This window comes from Ciconia boyciana, chromosome 5, assembly GCF_034638445.1.
Source record: "Ciconia boyciana chromosome 5, ASM3463844v1, whole genome shotgun sequence".
NCBI classification, from domain to species: Eukaryota; Metazoa; Chordata; class Aves; order Ciconiiformes; family Ciconiidae; genus Ciconia; species Ciconia boyciana.
In genome coordinates, this window is record NC_132938.1 from 20878246 (window position 1) to 20905078 (window position 26833).

The 26833-nt window shown below is 39.4% G+C and overlaps 1 protein-coding gene across 1 annotated transcript in view; it reads right to left on the reverse strand.

The window, feature by feature from the left end:
- Window positions 1–360: 360 nt before the first annotated feature.
- The window catches only part of SEPSECS (Sep (O-phosphoserine) tRNA:Sec (selenocysteine) tRNA synthase), a 37322-nt gene continuing 10849 nt past the window's right edge, over window positions 361–26833 (reverse strand). Inside the window, exons 6-11 of the mRNA XM_072862686.1 lie at window positions 16072–16174; window positions 13686–13815; window positions 13474–13565; window positions 6033–6126; window positions 5295–5385; window positions 361–3284 (exon numbers count right to left, since the gene is read on the reverse strand). Of these exons, the coding sequence (XP_072718787.1) occupies window positions 3035–3284; window positions 5295–5385; window positions 6033–6126; window positions 13474–13565; window positions 13686–13815; window positions 16072–16174 (760 nt within the window). The 3' untranslated portion in view covers window positions 361–3034. The remainder of the gene's footprint in view (window positions 3285–5294; window positions 5386–6032; window positions 6127–13473; window positions 13566–13685; window positions 13816–16071; window positions 16175–26833) is intronic.

The following is a 26833-nucleotide window of genomic DNA, read 5'->3' on the forward strand; positions in this document are numbered from 1 at the left end:
AGCCTTCCTAGAGGTCTTACTAGTAATGTGGATGCTGGAGACAGCAAGTTGGCTCTTGCAGATTTTAGAGGTATGTGGAAGCCTTTAGTGACATGTGCCTATGTAGAGATTAGGAAAAGGGCTGCCCAGTTAACTAAGTTAAGAAGCTTCTTACTTCACTGTACAATCTTGGAAAGATCTTCACAGAAGGCAAATATTGTTGATCTATTCGTTTTACTCTGCATTGTTTGACAAACCTATGCCCACGCTATTACCATCTTTCACAATACTACTTCTAGTGGGTGAGACCTGCCATAGCCATTAAATCTCCACGTGTCTGTTACATGAAGGAAACAAAAACTCTGCTCATGGGTGTATGTTCGAAAATTATTTAACTACTTTATTATAGATATTAGTGAATAGAGAATAAGTGATTTATACTTTTCCTTGAAAAATACTTTTTATTATCATCTACTGCATCTCCTGTTTCAAATATGCCATAAATAACTGTCTTCTCCATTTACTTCAAAGTATATTGCCATTTGAACTACTTAAAATTTCATTATATTTATAGTGACATTATATAATGCTTCTGTCTCTAAAAAATTAATATTAATTAAAACTGAAGACATTTATGGGGGCAAAGCAAGCAAATAAAACTGCAAACTGGTACAACAGCTTACCAAAGTAATATAACACGAATATTTAGTTCAAGAGTTTATACATCATGGCGGGGAACATTCCTCAAAATATTTTAAATTTCCTGACTTCAGGTGGCATCACTAAGATTTGTGAAGGACTTTAATGACACACAAATTAATTTTTTTTTTTTCAATTAAAGCCATCATCTTAAATTTTTTTTAAATAAAAAAGGGTTTAAAACATCAAAATCAAAACAAACCACTTAATCCTTTCCCTGGATACTTGTTTATAGAGACTTACTGAAATTTTCAGCTTTGATTTCAAATGGGAAACATTTCAAAGACAGGAAAAACACTACCTGAGAAAGCAGTTCAATCTATAGTAGAAGAGAGTAAATTATTTGCAGCAGACAATTTATTATGAGACCATAAAAGGCAGAGGTTTCTTCCTCTCAGAGAAGGCAACTGATGTTTTCTTTATTCAGTTTCAGGATATTATTCATCAAATACTTATTTTAGCTGCTACCATGCACCTGCCTAAACTCTTGTAACAATAGTTCTAATGTTTGCATTCTGTGACTAGTCATCTAAATCAATAATTTATTCAGGCACAGAACAGCAATACTGAAAACCAAGAAGAAAGGTATCAGTAAGGCCTTGTGGTTTTCACTGGCTGCTCCAATACACTAAATACTGAGGCAGTGAGCTGCAGAGTTTTGGCTCTCAAGCTTGTGGAAGAGCTTTACTGACTGGAAAAAATGAGGCATAGCATGCTCTCAATAACAAAAAGGGGAAGGGGGGGAAGAAAAAAAAAAGAGAGAGAGAGAAAGAAAATAAATTTACATCTCCTTATAGCCACAAGGACTCAGTGGTCATGTTACATTACATTTCTCCTAGGATGTGTTTGTACAGCAAGTAACAACTGTGACTGTAGTCCAGGGAGCCGTACCTTCATAAGCTTTAATCAATCTAACGTGTAACTAGCAATAACAATGTAGAAGCAGCAGTTCAATTTAAGCTTAAGATACAATGGACCTCACTAAGTGAGAGCACCTTCATGATGATTAGCATACTATTAACTTCTGCATATTAACATCACCTCTTGTATCAATTCATGCTGGATAGACAATCCTTTCTAAAGCACCACTATTTTGATTAAGCAATTTACAGAGGGCTCTGAAGGATACATGTCTCAGATCCCACCAAACAAAGTAGCTAGAATATTTCCTGACATTTAGAACTCATTAATTGTGGTGTCCCAAGTATTACTACATTACCGACAGACAAAGAAAATGTCTTTGAACATTAAGCTCACTTTGAACAGTAAATGACATAAAAACTACATACAATGTAGTAATTGCATTTAAGAATAATTAACTAAAAGTTTTGCAACCTACAGCACTGTCACTCCAGTGATACAGAACCGTTGTTTCAGAAACAGACTCTGAATCTATTGTTTGCTTAATGAATTTAAATCAGCAACTGCACACAGCCACAAAAGCAACAGTGTCAATGGCAAGAGACACTTCAGAAATGGAAGTCTATAAATTTTAACAACAATGGACTAAAAATGCCAAAATACCCTCAGGTCTCACTGGCTCTTGAAACTGCTGCATTAATCCCACCAGGCATTCCTCCTTTTCATGGGTCTCTGACTTGATCACCCTATCAAAGAAAAGATGAAATGGCAAAAAGAAAAAAAATAAAAAAGAAAAAAAATACGACTGTACCTCTCCACAACCCCTTGCTTTCAGTATTAAAATTCCTTTGAGTTGCTGAACTATGCAAATGTTTCCAAGAGCTGAGTACTGACAGGATATGAGGTATTCTAGGTTTTTCTTTGCCACCGAGGGCTGCTTTGTTCTAGGCAGTTCTTGAGAGGTGAGAACACCTGAAAACACTACTATTCCAACTCTATCATTTCCTCATGCAGTTTTAACATTGTGTTTAGTAAGGGCTATCCCAACATTTATATAAAGCTTTGAAAAGAAATGAAAAGTGGCACGTATGCTGATGAGAAATTAGATATTTGCTGGATGGTCTATACCTAGGAAGGAATTCAATCACTGCCACAGAAAATCTTGTTAATCAAGCATTCTGTGATTTGCTGAAAACTGGTCCAAATAATCATCCATAGACTGAAAGGCCAGCTCAAGGTCTTTATGAATGTAAAGCTTCACTTTGGCAGACACTAAGTGCATATTTGTGCTGCAAAAAACTTGTGTCTGGCCCTCTGTCTTGGAGAGAATATCACCTACTTTCTTTAAAGCTGAATTTCACCCAAGTTTCTTTTTGTTGTTGTTTTCAGATCAGGAATAAATTTTCTCCACTGCAGATTCACAATGCTAATCCAATACAAACCTGACATACTTCAAACAAAAGCGTATCTTCCTGTGCTACTAAATCTGTATCTTCTAGTCCTCAAGTTGTTCTGTGCCTGTATTAGAATTACTTATTTCATTTACACTTTTTTCTTTCTTTGCTTCTTTTCTAGAAGTCTTCAAACACTTGTCGAGTCTTTTTAGGAATACATCTACATCTTGCTTTTTAATTCCAATTGCTGAGGCAGCATTGAGGTAAGCACAGGGATAGTCATTTGCATGCGACATAAAGCCTTTAAACGTGTAGTTATTCACTGTTTGTACAGACCCACAGGGAACAACCCTGAAACAAAAAAACAAAATTGTGATTCCGTTAAAGATGCCTTGGATATTTTATGTGATACACTACGATGAACATATTTACACAAGTTCCTATAGTGTAATATCTGTTAACTCTAAACAAATTAATGCAAGCAGACTTAGATCAGGCATTTTCCAAGTTAGTGCCCAAGCATCACTATTAGCGACAGCAGTAGCAGATCCTGAATTAGCTCAAGTCTGTGTGCATATGCATATGTCCCTTCCCCTCTTCAGTTAAATTATTAAGGTCTTCATTACTGGTATTTATGAGATCCCCAGTGCGGGGGGGGAAAAGACATCTGCAGCAAACTTTCCTATTCCATAACAAGCCCTAACTATCTGACCTGCTCTGTCTCTGACCTGGGTCTGTTTACCCCTCCTTAGGCAACCTGGTGACCCTGAGCTCCTCGGGTCACCACACTGACAGCAGCCTTAGTACAGACATCTGCTTGGCATAGTTTACTGCAGTCCAAAATGTCTGATTCAAGTGATTCAGAGGGCTCAGAATCCCAACTTCCTCCCATCCATTCCTCTCTACCTCATCTCCCTTCTCCCCCATCCTATGATGTTAACCTCCTTGTAGCAGATACGTTTTGCCACCACTTTTATCTCTTCCTCATACTAAGAACTTCTACCTATTACACCCTATTTCTCAGCACTTTCAGTACATATCCATTCCCTGATAAATCAAGACCCTAATCCACATCCTTACTTGTAAAAGGAACAACTCGCCTTGTGGCTATAGTTAAAGCCTACACAAGCAGTTAACACCAATCAATTGGTAAGAATTTACTACCTCTATAGAGACAATCCCTGCAGTTCATAAAAGAAACTGCATTTAGACAAATACCACTAGGATTAGCAGATCCTTCCTCTGTCCAAGTGCTTAGACCACAGGTTATGCAAAAGCCTGTATGCTAGTGAAGTAGGGAGTTGCTATTCCTACCACTGACATTCAGCACAAGCAGAAGCATAGCATTTAAAATCTGCTGAAATGCCAAGTCAAACAGTGTATATACTACAAAACAATTATTTGCTTACACAAAAAAAGGAAAAATCTGAAACCTTTGTATCAGGCAAAGAATTGGAGAGTTTTAACTTTTCAAAAATTGAACCTCTTGAATAATTTCAGCCAAAGATGGCTGAAATTGCAGCACAAGCCAAGGTTAGGACAGGCAAATTAAAAAGAGTATCTAACTACAGTACATATAGATTTACTGTCATTCATCTGTGCAGGAAGTGGAATAATCCAAGCTAATGAAGCATACCTTCTGATGTGGAAACATTCAGCTCTGCTACAAAAAAATGACATTAAGTCTATGGCAGAAGTTAGCATGGCAGCAGTAATATTCAGATTAAGGAATCCTGCCAAAACAAATTTTACATCATTCTCTTCTTCTAAAAGGTTTAAACCAAAATCATTAAAAATTATTTGGCTTGCATTTCCACGTACCAGTGTTTCTAAGAATAAATTGAACTCAGACTGGCTCAGGTTGTAGATTTTTAATTTTACATTTTTTATTTTTTTTAAACACAATTAGTTCCGGAAAGCAGGATTTTCTTCCATATGACAAAAAGCTATGTAGGGTATTAAAAGCTTATTCCCCTGACATCCAGCACAACCATATTTGTGCTGCAATAAACAAAACAAAGATCTTCCTTAAGTAGCTTACAACTTAACTATAAGATCAGGCAACAGCTGGAAACTAAATGAAACCAAGGGATACTAGGAAATAATGACACTAAATTAAATGGGCATAGATTATCTATTTAGCCTACCAAAGCTAATAAAGAGGGCCTCATTGCTAACTCAGGCAGGTAGACATTATTAGTAGATAACAGTGATGATGAAGGGTGTATTACTCTCTGACTCATTATTGTCAGACTGTAATCTGGAATCATGACACAATTGGTACAAAACAAATATTATAGGATTTCGTAAAATATATGCTAATACAACGCCCCAAATTTCTCAAATTCATAGTATCCTTACCTTGCTCCAGAAACTTGTCTTGTGAAAAGCATAGATCCAAGTTGGGTAACAGCAGCATCATTGTTTTCATCCAGATTCTTCAGTGACATGGCTAAAGTAACAAAAGGTCAGGTTAAAACTACCACAAAGCTTCTTTTTCCCCAAAGAACCACAGAGGCCAAGCTGTTTTCAAACAATAAAAGTCTAGCCAAATATTTGTGTCTAGATACAAAGAAAAAAAGAAATACGAATACATCATTTCATCATTTTTAATTTGCCCACAAGCTGTCATAGATTACTTCTTTGGTTAGACTCTATGTAAGGCAGAGATTCTGCACAGGTAGGCAATATTACTTTGGTGTTCAGCAGAATTTTTTGTTAGAACAAATATCTTCAGTAGGAATTCCATGATCTCTTTTACAGCACTATAAGAAAATGGGTAAAATAATTTTACCCTAATTTATTTTTAAATCTACTTATTTATAAAGTATTACTACATGCTAACATCTTCTGCTGGCCTTGATTACAAGGTGAGTTTGTTGGACAGGAGCAATTTTGTAAAAAAATAAAAGGACTCAAGTCAGTACTCTACTTTTATAGTAGGTTACCTTATTAGGTTCAATGGTTTCATCTCAGCCTAAGAACAATTTAAGGGAGTGTACTGAACAATGTTTAATATATAGGAACTGTATGTGAAAGTGCGTTATGAATGCACAGTATAGTAGAAATTTTTTTTAAAAGGTAAAAAACAACAATTACCTAAGGAAATGGGATTATGTGGTGTGTCTAACAGTCTCTCATTGTGGTTATCTGCCAGCTTCTTCAGCTCACTTGAAAGATAGGAAAACATCTCCTGGAAAAAAAGATGCAATAGTTTTGTTATTAGCTATCAAACAGAGAAAATAGTACCTATTTCACAAAACCGTTAAGTCCCCATTATATCCTACAGGTGCCCAGCTGATCCTCTTCATGTGGACCAAGTAAGTGGACCAGACAATCCTCCGAAATCATTCTATAAAGGAACAGCTCAATTTCCTGAACACTGTTCTTCCCCCTCAAGCTGCTACAAAGCTCTCTATCTGGTCTAATACATGTGCTTGTGATTTCAGTCATTCTCTCAGTGGCCCTGAAACCTAGGGAGGTAAAATCTTGAAAAGATTCCCACTGCACAGCAGGTCTTACCCTACCCCACTCCTGCAAGAGCTTCCCCCTGACCCTAGCACCCTGAGCCACAGAGAATGAACTGTTACCATCACAGGTGGCCATAACGGCAAATTGCTCCTTACTTTGTTTTCTATTAATATATCCCAGACTAAAAGTAGTGCATTTTGTTGCCATGTATCACACAATCACAATTACCACTAGTGCATAGACTTCTTTTTCTGTATGAGAATGGCAATACAGTCTCTTAAGGAGAAGGCTATGAGTACACGTTTGAATGTATTTTCTTTCCCACAATATATACTCTTCTGAATACTCAGCTCTATTGTGTAGCCAGTCCTCTTCCTGGGACCAACCCCTCCTGTTCAAGCCTACTAAAAGAATGGAGATATCTGAATCTCTGCTATCACTTAATTAGATTGCACCTTTATTGTGAAAGTTTCATAAAACTGAGATTCATAAATGTTTTGGCTCAGATACAAGTCACACTGCACATAAAAGGCTGCTTCTCTTACTTCATCCCTATTTTATTTCCTCGCTCTTCCCCAGTAGTAATCTATGATAATTGCTCATGGTCTTCCTCAGTTTAATATCTTCCTCTTCACATATCAGCTCAAAACACTTATGGACGTAGTGAGAATAAACACCGTTCTTCTTATTGTATCCTTTGGCTTCTTTTCCATCCTTTTTAATGCTTAGTCTCTCATAAAAACGAGCAAAAAGATACAGATACTGGGTAGTCTTTTTAAAAGATACTAAACACCAGATTTTTCCTCTTTCTGGCCATAAAGATTGTGCTGCTCATCTGCTTCAATGTGACTGCCTGTTTAAGCATCCTCATCAATTTCTGGACCTGACAAGTGATTATTCATTCTTTAAATAGAATTGCCTCTTCTGTTTGTAGACCAGTATCCTGTTCTGACCTGTGCACTCTGACAGATACAAATTATAGCTCGTGATTAAAATTATGTTTTTGAGCAGAATCTCTCAAAGGTCTTATGAAACCAAATGAGCTTTGTGGTAGCCAAGTTAGAAGAATGTTACAGCTTCTTTTCTTGAGCCACTGCACTGAACCCAGTCTCACTTCATGAGTGACCAAATGAACACAGCTCCTGACCTGTTCTTCCTAAAACCACAGAATGCATCCAGCCAGAGAGGAAAAAGTACCATGTTACTGTCTAAATGAATTAGGCTATTGATTCAACTATCAACAAGAGCATAAACCTTCTGTAATACCTGGAACAACAACAAAAATTTTGGGAGGCATCTATGGTTAATTATCAGAACTTGAAATTTGTGAAAAATTATTCTTATTTTTCAGAGGCATTTGTAAATCAAGTGATTTTATGGTTTCAATTTATCAGACTTTATTTATAGTTCACTCACAGAAGCTGAAAAACATTTATGTTTCAAAAGTTCAGACACTTTTGCCCTCCTTCTGGTCCCTCACTGAATATAAACACATTACTAATTTGTTACTTGCTTTCCACAATAAGCATCACCAATGTGTTAGCCATTTTATTAGTATTTTTTTGGAAGCCAAATCATAAATTAATTTGTGCTCCCTCTGCTGGCTATTTACTTCTACAATTGCAGCAAAGTATTACAGAAATATACATAAATTGTGTCTACTATGGAGATATTATTGGTGAAATTGGAACTGAGAAAAACCTGTACTGGAACAGGAACAAATTCCCAAGTAATTAATTTTTGTGTGTTGTACCTAGGGAATTCTCTATTGCATCTCTTACAGTATTTATTACTGGAAGGACTGCAAGTTGGTATAACCAGTTACCCGCTGTATAACTGTATCAAATTAAATTAAGATTAAATCCCTAGGATACTAGGTGAGCCTTTACATACATAGGAGTTTGTTAAAACAAGGTAGAATGGATGGAGATGGAGACAGAAAAAAAAAATAAAAAAAAAAATCCAAGTATGTATTTTCATCAGTTTGACTGAAGCTACCTGAGCACAAATTCAAAACTTCTTATTTTTACAAACAACACTATTTTGCATCTTTCCATTGGAAGCCCTCTAGATATTTTATGGTTTCAGAAGTTAAGCAGTTTGTTGCAAAATAGATTAACGGCCTTTCCAAAAAAAGGAAAAAAGCAATATTTTTGTGAGGTCAAATCTATAACCAACCTCTATTATAAAATATTTCTGTTACATGGAAAATTTATAAGCACCCTAAGCAATTATATACAAATGAGCTCTTACATAATTGATTTTCTGTGGTAGGCACTCAAGTTTTCTCCAGTGAAGCTAACTATTATGCTAAAGTTGCACTGAACAGCCCAAGCACTAAATGTCAGTTAAGTTTCATTGTTTAATTCACTCTTTCCCCTTAGACACTTATCACAAAACCTCACCAGGCTAGTGAAATGAATGATAAACTATGTGAAAATGTCTTGCACTTTTTGTGGTCTTTCTAGCACCTAAAACAATAAAATACCTCAAAAAATATGAAGAAAAAGTCAACAGTGGTGTATGAATCAAATGTGCCAAATGACTCAATTATTTGGACAAAATAGCCTACTTCCACATACGTATACAAAAATATTCCAAGAAGTTTTGTAACAATTATTAAAAATATTTGAATCATCCTGTATTTACATTCTAAAACTATTTTTTAATAGAACCTACACTAACATAGGTGACTCTTCATTTGTTGCTCCATTGTGATAGGCACTGTTCTTTTTCCAAATGAAAATAACTAGAGGGAAAGAAGTAAGGAAAAAGCCAGTAACTCCAGAGAAAAAGCAGAAGATGGGGGTACTAAATATGCCATTAGTCCCATATCAAGTGACAGAGAGACAACTGATGAAGGCCAGAAAACTTTTTGTGCATGGTTGAAACTATCCTAGCTGGTTCTAACCACCCAGTTCGCTTATGCTCTGAGTTTGTAACACTCTGCCTTCCTCCCTGTTTCACTCCCATCTGAAAAGATGAGTTCTCCTCAGAAAACAGCCATATAGCCATTTATGGCGCTGAAGACGACACTGCAGAAGAGTAATTTTACAGCCTCTTTGCACTAGATACAGACTGCCAACTCTCATATGCTGTACCTGAGACTGATCTGGTCCCATCTTAAATCACTTTGCAGCAGCAGCTGTTTATAATGCAACCATCATAGCCTCTCTTTGCATACTAGACTGACCAGCTGCATCTGACCTGTGATCTGATCAGACCACTTGGCACACCACTTCATGCAGACAGAGAGAGGCTGCAGTGCTGAGCATGGAGACCTGTACATGCCCCAGAGAGCCTCAGCAGAAGGCTTACTTTCTTGAAATGCAGCCAAACACACAACAGAAACTACACATGCACATGTGTGATACCTACATATACCACATACCCCCATATATAGATTCTATTGCATTGCAAGATCGAGAATTTTGTTCTGAATTTATAATATACTGGAAAGTTTTAAAAATATGAAAATAATTACAGAACCTTTAAAACTTTATAGCATATAAAAGTTATCTACAGAAACTGCCCAGTAAGTCTTGCCAACCTGATACGGTAACACTAATGCTGACAATCACCACACTCATATTTGTTTAAAAGGTCTTTCTTAACAACACCGATCAACACATTTTCTCTTCAGCAGTTGCAAGACCTTGAGATCAGGCTCCTTGATAGGCTCCAACTCTTCTCAGGCTCCATACCTCCAATACATGCTTTGAGTACTTAGGCCTCTCTGAAGCTTCCATTCATACTTGGCACTTGTTTAACTACACAACACCATTTAAGATTATTACATTCAGTTAAACTATCTTGCCTCCAGCCACTCTAAAATTTGAATATGGTTCCACATATTTCACATGAGGAAAATCCTTCAATACTCCCACACGTTTGACAAACTACAGTGTAGCAAACTGACTAGACAAAAAAAAAAAAAAGAGTAACAAATGTCTGTCTTGTTGTAAGAATATTTGATTTTTTAATACATTTTTAATATCCAGCATTAAATGGCTTTTTTCTTATTCTTAAATTCAATCATAAGTAGAGCAGCAATATAAACTCACAGTGAACTGTACAAATAATTTATTCCTATCAGAATAATTACATCAATGATAAATCATGAAATGTAAACCAAGTATTTTACTGAATTGTAAAAACCAAACAATTTCCTCCCACTCGGTGTGATTTTAAATATGACTCCAGTTAATCACTCTTAGAAAGTATACAGACAGATGGATACAGATACAAAAAGCTCCATCACATCCCAAGTAACACAGAAATACATTTAAGAAAATCAGAATTATCTTGATTGTTAGATTGTTAAGGGAAGTCTAATGAGGAAATCCATAACTGCTGAAAACAAAATCAAGCCATCACCTCTTCAATAATACCAGTATAATAATTAGTTAAATGGATTAAATGGACCACACTGGAAAATAGTTAACCGGTATTAAACCTGACATGTAGGGTCCTGAATGTAAACCCTGAATGTAGGGTCTTTCCTCTCCATCAGTTCTGAGGTGACAGTTGAAGTCTACTGTTTATGCTATTACACAGTGCAACCACTGTATTTGCTACATGTGGCCTGGTTCAGACACATAAATACATACATGAAAATAGAGAGTTTTAAGACCTGGCAATGCAAAATATGGGACACAACGTTACCTGTACTGAAGAAATCAAAGGAGTCACTACAAAAACATAACCTTTACATAATATGAGTTCTTTAAAAGCAAAGATATTAACAAATTTGACTACGGATCAGCTGTCATTATCTGCATTAAAAAAGGACCTAGAAACCCCTACTGAGATCAGAAAACCACTGTTCTAAACACCACATAAACATATAAAAACGAATACTGAAAATTTAGAACAAGTGAGAAAACATTACTGTCGGTGGTCTTCTTCCATCCTTTCTCTGGAAACATCAAGGTTAAATATGACTGTTGAAAACATTCCTTATTAAGCTTTCATATATGGCCACCTTTACTCAGACACTTGGACAGCATGCGTGTGTTAGTCCCTTGCTCTTCTGCACCATTTTACTCCTTCATAACATAACACAGAATCTCATACTCTTGGACAATTGCACACTCCACAACTGCCAGCTTGTCAGAAAATCCCACTCTATGTACGTGCTCCGCTCCCTCATATAATCTCTTCCCTTCCTATATTAAACAGTTCATCCGTGTAAAAGAAAAACTGGGCAGACTATTTCTTTCCTTGGTTGTGGGAGATTAAACTCTTCTCAGTAATATTCTGGTCTTTCTGGCTGGAGCTCAAATAACCTGAAGTAACACCCATGTGAATAAGGATAAGGTAAAAAAAGAAAAAAAAAAACTTGAAGTTTTTTATAGCTGACTTTGTGTGAGTAGGTGTAGCTGCACCGATATAGAAAGGAGTACTCAATGTCAAGCTATAAATAGCTCCTGCTGGGAGCCTAATAGCTCTGCCTCTGCTTTCACAGGGCACAGGCAATAAACTATCACTATTACATTTTTACAATTCAGGAAGAAACAAATTTAAGCAAAAAAAGGTTTCTATTTCTACAGCAAATCCAGTAAAAGAAACACATTTATGCCATATATAAGGCTGTGTTTATAGAGTATACTCACATTTGAAATAAAAAGACCTGAAGTTGTAAAAATATAATGCTTTATTCACTTTAGAATTCTACTTCCAAGAAAATGACATGATTAATAATATACAGCTATTCATTAAGACATTTGATTTACAAAAGAATTATTATTTATGACTTAGAGAATATTTATACTGCCCATTATGTACCTGCTACCAGCGTAAATCTAACATCAAAATCAGCTTTGAAGAAGACATGATAAATTCACTTGAGATGCTTTTGGAAATAAGAGTGAACGGGGAAAAAATACAATTTGCTTTTAATGAAGACACCAACCATACATGGCAATACATACAACAGTCCAGAATAAAATGTTAGAAACTGTATTGCAATAGTGGTAAAAGTGGTAACTGCTTTCAGTGTTTCATAAGCCATGTTTTCACTTCAGTTGCACAGATCACTTCTTAGTCATTGTAAGGCCACTAACCTGGTTTGGTTTTGTATAGTCTAGCTATTCCTATGGGATCTCAATTCCAGTACAGAATTTCTGGATGCCTCTACAAGCAGCTAGAAACAAGTCACAGCATCCAGCACTACTGCCCTGCCAGGTAATCAGAGGCATCAGCAAGCTGGCAGCAGGAAACAACTGGAACTTAGTTTCTAACTAAAATAATGGAACAGATCATGCATGATTTAAAACTATTAACTTAGCAGTACTTAATTCACAGCATTTCCTTACCTAAAACCCTCTACAAAAAGAATCCTCTGTGTTAACATATAAAGATAGCACAATCAGGCCTGTCTTACGTCCAGAATTAAGGACAACTCAATATGCACAGGTTCCAACCTTAGACCACTTGAATGTTTGCGGTTATACCCCACATAAAACATATAGTCTGTGGGAGGCACAGAAGAAACCTAGCTCTGCATCTACATGAATACCTTAAATGACAGTATTTTTCTCTTTTTGTGGCCATGCACAGTATTTATAACCTAACCAGAAGCTGTAATTCTCCAGAGAATGTGGTACACAAACATTTAATTAAACACTATCATAGCACAAAGGTACAATAGGGCCAAATAAAGAAGAGCAGAGACCCCCGGGTTACCTCTGAGAGTCCGATCTCATGCTTTAGTCCTGGAAGCAGTGTGACCATGATAACACAGCACAGTACTTCTCAGATTAAGCTTTTGTGGGCAAAATTCTACTGTATTAGTCACACTTCAGAACAAATATGAATACTGTTCAGGATAGTACAGGCCCTCAGTTTAGCCTTCTGGTCTGGAAAACATGAAAATCATGCTTACTCATGAGCACCATTTGGCCAAGAAGTAATTATATCATATTGCCTTTCCAGATTCAGAGCTGTGAGCTCAGAAGAAATTCAACAGCTTTCTAGACAGAAAGTGAATTTACGACACAAAGCAGTTTTGCAAGAAGACTTTGTTAACAGCTGACTTCAAGAAAGTGCTGCTTGCCAAAAAGCTTACCTTTCTCTCTTTCAGTAACTGTTTGTAGCCACTGGCACCTAGAGACAGAAGTGTAATGAGGACATCTAAAGAAGGAGACGCAGATGCTCTTCCTGAAAAAAAACCAATATACAGATTAAATTGGCAAAAATAAATTTTATGTGAAAGAAAGCTGATAATCAAGTTTTCTACAGTTATCTCATATGGATGAAATCAGTCCAAGAACTAGTTACCTGGATACATTTTGCTGATCTCCTGAATGAAGGACTCACTGAAGCCAGCAATGATAGCACCACCTACTGGAACCATAAAATTTTTGTCCAAGCTCTGAACAAAAGCATCTATTCTGCCTACTCGAGCACCCTTTATCAAAAAGGAACAAAAAAAAAATTCCACAGTATGCATTAGGAAAAAGGAAACATGTGATAGCATCATGATTACACAGCAAAGTAACTGAAATAAATATAATTCCTGAAACTCTCTCAGATATTGTATTTGTGATGAAAAACTAAAAATCATAGTATTACCTTTCCTTAACATTGCTCACTGTTGTTACTACCATTGTCTGCTTACATAGTACCTTAAAAATTCCTATTTTGCTATGATTTAAAACATTGATTTCAGTTCCTGCAAGTCTAAGTGTAGCTTATTATCAACAACCACCAAACAGAAAACCATTGGAATTTAACGGGAATTAATACAGTTAAAACTGTACAACCCAAAACATTTCACAGATTCTCACAGTAAAGGCTACAGGTTAATGCTTCATTGGAAAAGAAGAAGATTTTTCTTGATACATGTATAAATTTGCATTAAAACAACTGGGCTGTGACAGCACTCTTTATAAGGCTGCTTGCAAAATCAAGAACCAGATAACTTCCTACAGCAGATTTCCCCGCTTCCCAGAAAACAAAACATCCTTATACCCAGCCACTCAGATATTCTTAAAGGAAAAAAATGTAGATTCTGCAGTACATCTTCAATTTGAGTAATATGCTACTGTGAACTGTACAATTAAAAAGTATGCAGCATAACAGAACCTGAAAACTGTATTAAAGAACATACATATTAAAGTATATTCAAATACATACATATTAAAGTACTACATATTAAAACCAAGAAATAGAAATAGAGTTAATAGCTCTGGTAAAAAGAGTGAAAAAAGCAGATCCAACTAAACCACGGTTACTATTTCTATGTTTTAATAGCTTAGTGCATGGGAAATGGGAAGAACTCCAAATTTGTCAGCTTTTTGATGAGAAGATGAATGCCAGCAGTTACCATTTGATTTAATTGACAGGAGACCACCAGAGGAAAAGCAAGACAAATGAAATGGTTTCAAAAGCTCTTTCCTGTGATACTCTTGCTAGTTCTGTTCACACTGTGCTCAGCATGTACATATTCCTAAGTATTCATTAATAACTACTTCCTCATAGACAGTACATTTTCCATCACAGGAAATACATTTTTGTAAATAAATGTAAACCAAATCAGAGCTCAAATGTATACATTTGCATAACCAAAGAACAAACAAAATAAACCTCCAAACAACCTACCAAGAAGCCAAGAAAAAACACAGAAACCAACACAGTAACAGTTCTATTTGCAGCTTTGTAGTCTGAAAAGATTAATTAGATACATTTCATGCAGTAAAACTCAGCAATTCCACAGCCCCCTTCATGTCAGAATTTCACTAAACTTGTGCAAATTAAATACAATAAATATGTCCTAAGTACATTACAAATAAGGTACATGCCATTTTCTATTTCACATATCACTTCAAGTTTTGTCAAATTTCTTCAGTCTCTCAAGGTTTAGAAATGCCAACATGACATTCCTGTCATAATTATAGTTAATAACAGTTAATAGCGTAATGTCTTCTTAATTAGAAAAAAAATGACCCACATATTTTAAATTCATAATAGTTCAGGATCCCCTGGATCCTGTTAAAAAAAAAAATCCCCCTATTGTTTTGATATGGGCAACAGAGAGAAAAGAGAAATATTGAAGAAACAGTGCATGTACACTGCAGTGAGCAAAAATGCAAGTCTTCTAAGTTTCATGGCTGATCTTAGATATAAAGCAACCTCCTTTTCACATAAAACAGGAATAGAAATTAAATTTTTTTGAACACAACATTGAACTTAACCCAGTTTTCTCAGCCATTCTCTGTGATGACAATATTTTAACAGTGGCATCACCTATAAAGTGTTGCTGTAGAATCTTGTACCTTCAGTTGAAAATCTGTAACTCACATTCTGTTGAAGGCTTAATCCCTATTCAAGTATGAACCATTGTTTTATTTTTAGTTAATAAGTTTATGAAATATTTTAAGAATGCTTATTAAAGACATTTTTCCATTATGAGAGACACTTGAACATAAAACCTAAATAAGTTCGTTTTTAATACAGAAAAATCACATAATAGAAATAACAAATATTATTTTTAAGCTCTATTTCCCTCTACTCCACTTTCTCAGAAAATTGTTCAAATATCAGACACACATGGGATTAGTCTCAAAGTTGTGAAGCATGCGATAAAATTTGCTAGTGTTGTCTACAATCAGAGATTTACTTATACTTGTTAAAAAAATTATTATTTGAAATACACAGCTCCTACCTGCTGGATAAGATGCATACATTTTGAAGACTGAACTCCATACGCATTGTTGACAATATGGGGAATGTCATAATTAGCACAAATCACAGCCAGTTCCTCCAGTCTATGAGCATAAAATTGTGATTTAGAGAAGCATTGATAACTATAACTCATGTTACAAGTCAGACCATTAAAAGACTGAAAGGTCTACAAGGAGGTCAGAATGAGAAAAGAAAGTTTCTTGATTAGTACCTCAAGGTAGCATTTGTCACCTGAAAGGTTAAGAAGAAAATTCTGTTAGCTTTACATATACTCCAAATTGTTGACCTGGGGCTGAAATTTTTCACGCTTCACTGAAAGTTTGGTCTGGAACACAGTAAATAGATCCCAAGTAATTCTGCTTCAGACATAAGCATTTTTTATACTACTTTAATGATAACTAACAGAGCTTTAGCTATTGACACTTTGTCCTTTTCTTCTAATATTCAACCTGAAAATGGCCTAATGGAGGTTTCAAGGTGTGTCTTGGGAATCAAAAGCATCATATAACAGTAAGTCTTTACATGCTTCTGTTAATTTCAAAGAACTAATATTTCAACCCTTTGGCTGAAATCTCACTTGCGTATTTCAGGTAAACTGATTAACAGAAAAGATATTCTTCAAAGGAATGGAGAGGCCTAAAATGTCGGAATGTGGACATCAACAAATTAAAACTCTGTTCAACTGCTTACTCAGAAATAAAGACAATTCTTCACTTGCCTTTAGAAATCCCTGAAATTGCAGTGAGCTCAGCCTGGATTGATTTCTCAGTCAAACCAGGATTTATGTGGGTGCACAGGTCATTTCAGGTAGGGGCCCTCAGCATTTTAAACATACATGTACTTAGTACCCTTTTTTGAAGCACTCCAATCATGCTCTATTCTTTAAAAAAGCTCTTGATTTCCCCCAAACTTGTGAATATATTTTAGAAATAAAATCTATTTGAAAAAATAAGCTAATATAGAATAATTTAAAGTGATGATAAAGGTAATATTATTGAAAAAAAAATCAGGAAACTCTAAACCTTCAATGTATTTTTACTCTACCTCCTTCTGTACAGCCTCTCACTGTAATTTACTGACATTCATATAAAATGTGACAGAGTATGAAAACATGTTCCAAGAGGTGACATTCCTTTGCATTCTATTTCTATTACAGTGCCTAGTGTCATTTTGTAATGCAAAATTCAGCTGCAAGCCTCAAATTAAATTTTCTAAACCTCAATCCTTAGGAAAACATCATCACTGTATGATCCCTAAAGAAATCAAAAGTATTTAACGATTAGGGAACACCAGTAGTATAATGTACGTATTGATCTTCTACAGTCAAGATATTCAGCAGGAACTGCATGTGCAATAATTTTTCACATTTATCAACATCCTGAATCCTGAACTATGTAACATTAATAGAATACTTCAGGAAACATAACACTACACAGGACAAAGTTTTTGCCTTCTGATCTGCTGATCTTAATCAGACTCATTCCTCACCTTCCACAGACACTCAAAGGAAAACAGTTCCCCTCCTACAGGCTTCTTTTCAAGTGCAGGTAGAGAATTTCACCAAACTGGAAACATAGAGGGTGTACTGCTATGCACGTTTGCCTTTCTCACCTCCTGAGACTTAAAGCAATAATAAGCTAGCTTCTACAAGTACTGAAAACAGAAAAGTCTCTTAACTTTTCCTAAAAATATTCTGTTGAACAATTAGATCTATATTCAATACAGGATGAGAGTGCTACAGTTTGAAAAGAATATGTGGTTATGCAAGGGAAACAAACAATTATACACACTACTTGTCTGCTTCCAAAGCTTAAAATGAACCATTAAAAGTGCTGCTAGTCATAGCAGAAAACTAAAGCATTAATGTAAGTTTGCCTACTACTTGAAGTTCTTAAAAGTCACAAATAGGACTTACAGAAACATTTTCCAATTTATTCTTTCTTTCTCTCCTGTTTGTGAAAGTTCATAAAAATAAAGCTTTGCTCTTTCTTATAATATTAATGAAAGTAACAAGATACAGAGTTCTGCTAAGTACATAAACTAACTGAAAATGACACTTTTTTCCTTTAGTTCTCTTTTAAATACAGTAGTTCTAGAGACAACTCACAGCAACAGCAGGTAAAAGACTGTCTGAGAACTGATGTCTCTCCGAGGAAGGGGGTTTAAACACTAGCGAACTATTCCCATAAAGTTAAATAATACTTCAAATGAAAGCTATAGGTATACAGGCATAAAACTCTTAGCCTGACCTTTTAACAATCCTAAGCCACTTAAAATTTTAAAACACCACCACCACAACTAAACAAAGCCTTAGAAATGCAAGATATTTTAAAACAGACATTTAAAATGGTACCCTCCAGAAATGCTTACAGGATTTTCCTTCCTGTAGGAAGATGAATGTTATGGCCTTCAACAGTTGACAGTATCCTTTAAATAGAAAGTGCGTTCAATCCTCCTATATCTGTGGTATATCATAACACAGTGCCACTACCTAATAATTCATCTCTTAGTTGCAGAGGACAAAACAATCGCATGTCAAAAAGAGGAGGCAGATAAGGAAAAGATTCATTTACCCAAGCTATAAAATAGACCATTCAATTTTGATAGCTGTGATTTAAGTTAGCAAATAAATCTGCAAGTCAACTTCAAGCAATGTTCATAGTATTCTCACAGAATTATATAGTTTTAACTTCCCTCTAGCAATTGGTTAACCTATGATAAATACTGGGTTTTTTTAAAGGTAGGAAAACAGAGAGAAACATACCTTTCCTTGCCATGTTTCAGTCAATAATGTTTCTTTCCTAGACTTACAAATATTCAACTAAATTTTCAAGATAAAGTAACTAACAAAAAAGCATGCGCTGCAGAGGAACTCTAAACATAAGTCTTTGCAATTTTGTGATAAATTAAAAATGATTAAAGTGCAACAACTGATACACCACATTTAAAACCATATTAAAAAAAGACACCTTACTAACATCTCATACTTCAGTGTATTACATACAAGCACATAAAAATATACCTATTCAGTTGTATAACTAACAAATTTGCTTCTTGATACTTACTTCTGTAAGCCAATAGAGAAAGTAGGTTTTGTGAGTAACAAAGGTGCTCATTTTGGACAAATGACTCAATATACCAAGTGCTTTAGCCACCTCTACTTCAACATGTCATTTTCAGATTGAGAAGTTTTTCAAATATTTCATAACCAACTTACACGTTAAAATAATGTCTCAGATACTCTATTTCCCATCCATAACCATAATGTTCATCTCTGCTTCAGCTAGTGATTGAATGACATCTTCATAGCAACTATGGAAGTTACATATATGGACACATAACATTAGGAAAGAATGCAATGTATTTTAAGCTTCTTTTAATGGTGATTTAACAGCTTGTCCTGGTTTCAGCTGGGATAGAGTTAATTTTCTTCCTAGTAGCTGGCATAGTGCTGTGTTTTGGATTTTAGTATGAGAATAATATTGATAACACACTGATGTTTTAGTTGTTGCTAAGTAATGTTTACTCTGGTCAAGGACTCTTCAGCTTCCCATGTTCTGCCAGGTGCACAAGAAACTGGGAAGGGGGCACAGCCAAGACAGTTGATCCAAACTGGCCAAAGGGCTATTCCATACCATATGACATCATGCTCAGTATAGAAACTGGGGAGAGTTGGCCGGGGGGCAGCGGTCGCTGCTTGGGGACTGGCTGGGCGTCGGTCGGTGGGTGGAGAGTGGTCGTGTCACTTGTTCATTTCTCTGGGTTTTGTTCCCCTCTCGCTGTCTTGTTGTTTTCCTTCTCATTACAATTTATTATTATTTTTTTTCCAATTATTAAACTGTTCTTATCTCCACCCATGAGTTTTCTTACTTTTGCTCTTCTGATTCTCTCCCCCATCCCACCGGGGGGGGAGGGTGAGTGAGCGGCTGCGTGGTACTTAATTGCTGACTGGGGCTAAACCACCACAGTCCTTTTTGGTGCTCAATGTGGGGCATGAAGGGTTTGAGATAATAACAGATTAACCAGAGCGTATTAAGGAATTTAGATCTGTTAGTAGTTGCAGGCCACAATATTGATTCATCTGTTCTCGATATTGGTTTACCTGATCTGCACCATGCTCATTTTTTTGCTGTACATGTTAAAGATTGGTGTTGGTTTTTGCAGCTTGCTGTGCTCTGCTGTGATTAGTGATGTTTTGTCTGGGAAATTTCTTATTAAAACAGTGACCTTGAGTTTACTTCGGTATCTAAGTTTCGTACTGAAGCCATTACTGTACGTCGGGTACCACCTCATGGAGACAATCAGCAATTATACTTCTTCCTCCGGGAGGATTTTTGTGGAGGAAATACAAAATGGCACCTTCGCTACTTTCTTCTACAATGTTTCCTCCTTCGTTACAATAACTTTTCAGTATCTTGAACATCCTTGGGTAGTTAAGATACTTCTATTGGTATTGCTTGGGAATATTGTTTCAGTTTTGTCTAAGGTTAGTGTGAGAGACTGAAAGAGTTAATGTCTTAAACATTGTGGCGACTTGAGGCACTATTTGCATGGCGACGGCAGGTCGGCGAGCACGGGGTGGGGGAGAGCGAGAGCGGGACGTGGAGAGCGCGTCAGAGGATGCGCGGTTCCGGGTTCTGCCGGACCTGACCATGTATGGCAAAGGTCACACAGCGCTGATCTGAGGAAGGGGCTTGCAACCGCCCGAGAGACCCCTCGCGACCACCCCCTCCCCCAGCGCCTGCGCAGAAGACTGAGAACTTTCTAGAACAAGAACCATGTAAGTGCTGAAGGGGCGTACCTGGAGGCGGGGATTAGCCTATAAAAGACATGCCCCCCCCCCCCAGGGAAGTGCGCGCGCGCCCACCACTGGAGGATTGCCACGTCTGTCATCATCATCGTGGGATCCAAGGGTGGTGATACTTTTCCTTTCTCTTTCCTCCTCTCTTCTCCTCTGCTCTTCCAATATATATGCAAGTTTGGGATAAATTGTGACGGGTTGCCCGGAAAATAGCTCCATTGCCAAATTGCCTGTGTTTGTTCGTTAAGCTCGCCAGTTCGTTAAGTTTGTCCGTTTGTGGAATTCGCCAGTTAATAAAGTTGCTGGCCAGACTGTTCCTCTGGGTCATTGTTGTGACTCTACCGACCACGCGGCTCTGCTGGGCAGAGATCGGCTTTTGTCAGTACACAAACAGTCGGGGAACCGAAAAGATTCACCCATCTCGCAACCCACCGAGTGGGACAAGACAGTTAGTAAGCAATTTAAGAATACCATCCAGAGATCTGCCCCAAGGTCGGATAGTTATGAGTGGCAGGGTGTGTGGGATAGCATGGGCAAATGCCTAGGATGGTGGGCACCTCCAGGTTTTTGGAACTTCACCCCTGAACAAGTGCAGAATCCTGAAAAATTAGTAGAATATTTGGGAAGAGTATGCTGTCACCCTGACAATTCTAAGGAGATACAAATCACTGCAATGTGCTGGGGCCTGGCCCATCCCTACCAAGCTCTGTTCAACACTATTCAGAACCCTCAAGGGTCTGGTGACAAAACGACAGACACCACAGCTACTCCAGCCCCCCCTGCGACAGGCACTGCAGCTACTCCACACCCCACTGCGACAGGCACTGCAGTCACTCCAACCCCACTGTGACGGATAATGCCATTCAAACAGGGAACCAACCCATGTCAGTATCAGTTGCCCCTATACACAAGAAGAAATCCTGGAAGTGAAAAGTCAACTCATTTAGAAAGGGAAGATGCAAGAGCAAGGCTATCACAAGGAGAGGAAGAGGAAGAACTTGTGGATGAGATGGAAACTACCCAATCCCTATTCCTGAGTGAGCTGCGAGATATGCGAAAAGACTTCAGCCATCATCCAGGCGAGCACATTGTCACCTGGCTGCTCCAGTGCTGGGATAATGGGGACAGTAGCCTGGAATTAGAGGCTAAGGAAGCCAAACAGCTGGGATCCCTTTCTAGGGAAGGGGGCATTAACAAAGCAATTGGAAAAGAGGCACAAGTCCTCAGCCTCTGGAGGCGAATCCTGTCAGCTATGAAGGAAAAATATCCCTTCAAGGAAGATGTTGTATATCACCCCAGGAAATGGACCACCACGGAGAAAGGTATCCAGGACCTGAGAGAATTAGCCATGCTGGAGGTGATTTATGGTGACCTGGATGACGAGCAGTTACCCAAAGATCCAGATGAAGTCCAGTGCACACGACCCACGTGGCGGAAGTTGGTACGGAACACACCGTTGTGTGCCAACTCAGAATCACAGAATCGTGTAAGTTAGAAAAGACCTTTAAGATCATCGAGTCCAACCGTAAACCTAACACTACCAAGACCACCACTACACCATGTCCCTAAGCACCTCATCCAAACATCTTTTAAATACTTGCAGGGATGGCGACTCAACCACTTCCCTGGGCAGCCTGTTCCAATGCTTGATAACCCTTTCAGTGAAGACATTTTTCCTAATATCCAGTCTAAACCTCCCCTGGCACAACTTGAGGCCATTTCCTCTCGTCCTATGGCTTGTTACCTGGGAGAAGAAACCAACCCCCACCTCTCTACAACCTCCTTTCAGGGAGTTGTAGAGAGCAATAAGGTCTCCCTTGAGCCTCCTTTTCTCCAGGCTAAACAACCCCAGTTCCCTCAGACGCTCCTCATCAGACTTGTGCTCTAGACCCTTCACCAGCTTCGTTGCCCTTCTCTGGACAGACTCAAGAACCTCAATGTCACTCCTGTAGTCAGGGGCCCAAAACCGAACATAGTATTCGAGGTGTGACCTCACCGGTGCTGAGTACAGGGGCACGATCGCTTCCCTAGTCCTGCTGGCCACACTATTTCTGATACAAGCCAGGATGCCATTGGTTTTCTTGGCCACCTGGGCACACTGCTGGCTCATATTCAGGCGGCTGTCGACCAACACCCCCAGGTCCTTTTCTGCCTGGCAGCTTTCCAGCCACTCTTCCCCAAGCCTGTAGTGTTGCATGGGGTTGCTGTGGCCCAAGTGCAGGACCTTGCACTTGGCCTTGTTGAACCTCATACAATTGGCCCCAGCCCATCAATCCAGCCTGTCCAGGTCCCTCTGCAGAGCCTTCCTACCCTCAAGCAGATCAACACTCCTGCCCAATTTGGTGTCATCTGCAAACTTACTGAGGGTGCACTCAATCCCTTCATCCAGATCATTGATAAAGATATTAAACAGAACTGGCTCCAACATAGAGCCCTGGCGAACACTGCTTGTGATCAGCTGCCAACTGGAGTAAACTCCATTCCCCACCACTCTTTGGGCCCGGCCATCCAGACAGTTTTTTACCCAGCGAAGAGTACACCCGTCCAAGCCATGAGCAGCCAGTTTCTCCAGGAGAATGCTGTGGGAAACCGTGTCAAAGGCTTTACTGAAGTCTAGATAGACAACATCCACAGCCTTTCCCTCATCCATTAGGCAGGTCACCTTGTCGTAGAAGGAGATCAGGTTGGTCAAGCAGGACCTGCCTTTCCTAAACCCATGATGGCTGGGCTTGATCCCTTGGTTATCCTCTACATGCCGTGTGATGGCACTCAGGATGATCTGCTCCATCAGCTTCCCCGGTACCGAGGTCAGGCTGACAGGCCTGTAGTTCCCCGGGTCCTCCTTCCGGCCCTTCTTGAAGATGGGCGTCACATTTGCTAATCTCCAGTCAACTGGGACCTCCCCAGTTAGCCAGGACTGCTGGTAAATGATGGAAAGGGGCTTGATGAGCACTTCTGCCAGTTCCTTCAGTACTCTCAGGTGGATCTCATCAGGCCCCATAGACTTGTGTGTGTCTAAGTGGTGTAGCAGGTCACTAACCATTTCCCCCTGGATTATGGGGGCTCCATTCTGGTCCCCATCCCTATCTTCCAGCTCAGGGGCTGGGTACCCAGAGAACAATTGGCCCTGCTATTAAAGACTGAGGCAAAGAAGGCATTAAGTACCTCAGCCTTTTCCTCGTCCTTGGTCACTGTGATCCCTCCCTGTCTACTAGGGGCTGGAGATTCTCCTTAGCTCTCCTTTTGCTGCTGATGTATTTGAAGAAGTATTTTTTGTTGTCTTTTATGGCAGTAGCCAGATTGAGCTCCTAGCTCGGCTTTGGCCCTTCTAATTTTCTCCCTGCACAACCTCGCTACACCTTTGTAGTCCTCTTGACTTGCCTGCCCCTTCTTCCAGAGGTCATAGACTCTCCTCTTTTTCCTGAGTTCCAGCCAAAGCTCACTATTCAGCCAGGCCAGTCTTCTTCCCCGCCAGCTCATCTTTTGACACCTGGGGACAGCCTGCTCTTGTGGCTTTAGGACTTCCTCCTTAAAGAATGTCCAGCCTTCCTGGACTCCTTTGCCCTTTAGGGCTGCCTCCCAGGGGACTCTGTTGACCAGTCTCCTAAACAGGCTAAAGTCTGCCCTCCAGAAGCCTAAGGTGGCAGTTCTGCTGACTCCCCTTACCGCTTCTCCACGTATCAAAAACTCTATCATTTCATGATCACTCTGCCCAAGACAGCCTCCATCACATGGCTCACAAGTCCTTCTCTGTTTGTGAACAAGAGGTCCAGCGGGGCACCTTCCCTAGTTGACTCACTCACCAGCTGTGTCAGGAAGTTATCTTCCACACACTCCAGGAACCTCCTAGACTGTTTCCTCTCTGCTGTGTTGTATTTCCAGCAGACGTCTGGCAGGTTGAAGTTCCCCACAAGAACAAAGGCTAGCCATCATGAGGCTTCTCCCAGCTGCTTACAGAATAGGTCATCTGTCTCCTCATCCTGGTTGGGTGGTCTGTAACAGACTCCCACCACAATATCTGCCTTGTTGGCCTTCCCCCTGATTCTTACCCATAGACACTCCACCCTATCGTCACCATCATTAAGCTCTAAACTATCCAGACACTCCCTAACATACAGGGCTACCCCACCGCCTCTCCTGCCTCGCCTATCCCTCCTGAAGAGTTTATAGCTATCCATCGCCGCACTCCAGTTGTGCGAGTCATCCCACCATGTTTCCGTGATGGCAACCATTTCATAGTTGGCAACTCATTGGCAATACTGAACTGGAAAGACAGATAGGGTCCAACAGTGAATAAAGCAGCTAGCCAGCTCTGGGAATACGAAAAAAGTATCTCTTCCTCCCTTGTCTCAGCTGTGGAGAAACTGTCCCGGAAGGTCCAGCGACTTGAAGAAGATAGGTCCTACTTTCCACCTGTACAGACCAGTATCTCAGCCATTAGAAGTCAGCGTCCCTCTGCTCAAGAGAGAAGATATAGAGGGTACACACCACGGGACACCCTACGGCTTTACCTGCATCATCACGTAAACGACATGAGGAAGTGGGATGGAAAACCTACCTTGACCCTAGAGGCACGGGTACGTAAGTTGCAAGGAAAAAAAATCACCAAAGGGGGTTCTTCCAGGAAAATTGCTGCTCTGGTTTCCAGTGGGCAGTTCCCCAGACAGAGTAGAAGGGCTGGTCTTACTCCTGACTTTAATGAAGGAACTCCCGACTCATATTTTTAAAAAGTGGGTAATGAATACTGTGACCAGGACTAGAGGGGCCCTGCCTCCAGCCAGGTGGAGGAAAGGGACAACCCGGTTTACTGGACTGTGTGGATTCCATGGCCTGGCACATCAGACCCACAAGAGTATAAGGCTCTAGTGGACACTCGTGCACAGTGTACCCTCATGCCATCAAGCTATATAGGGGCAGAACCCATCTGTATTTCTGGAGTGACAGGGGGATCCCAACAGCTGACTGTACTGGAGGCCAACGTGAGCCTAACTGGGAATGAGTGGCAAAAGCACCCCATTGTGACTGGCCCAGAGGCTCCATGCATCCTTGGCATAGACTCCCTCAGGAGAGGGTATTTCAAGGACCCAAAAGGGTACCGGTGGGCTTTTGGTATAGCTGCCTTGGAGATGGAGGAAATTAAAACAGCTGTCCACCTTGCCTGGTCTCTCAGAGGACCCTTCTATTGTGGGGTTGCTGAGGGTCGAAGAACAGGTGCCGATCACTACCACAACGGTGCACCAGAGGCAATCTCACACCGACCAAGACTCCCTGATTCCCATCCATAAACCAATTCATCGACTGGAGAGCCATGGAGTGATCAGCAAGACTTGCTCACCCTTTAACAGTCCTATATGGCCAGTGCAAAAATCTAATGGAGAGCGGAGACTAACAGTAGACTATCGTGGCCTGAATGAAGTCACACCGCTGCTGAGTGCTGCTGTGCTGGATATGCTGGAACTTCAGTACGAATTGGAGTCAAAGGCAGCCAAATGGTATGCCACAATTGATATTGCTAATGCGTTTTTCTCAATCCCTTTGGCAGCAGAGTGCAGGCCACAGTTTGCTTTCACTTGGAGGGGCATTCAGTACACCTGGAATCGACTGCCCCAGGGGTGGAAACACAGCCCCACCATTTGCCATGGACTGATCCAGACTGCACTGGGACTGGGTGAGGCTCCGGAATATCTGCGATACATTGATGACATCATCGTGTGGGGCAACACAGCAGAAGAAGCCCTTGAGAAAGGGAAGAAAATAGTCCACGTCCTCCTGAAAGCTGGTTTTGCCATAAAACAAAGTAAGGTCAAGGGACCTGCACAGGACATCCAGTTTTTAGGAATGAAATGGCAAGATGGACGTCATCAGATCACAGTGGATATGATTAACAAAATAACAGCCATGTCTCCACCAACTAGTAAAAAGGAAACACAAGCTTTCTTAG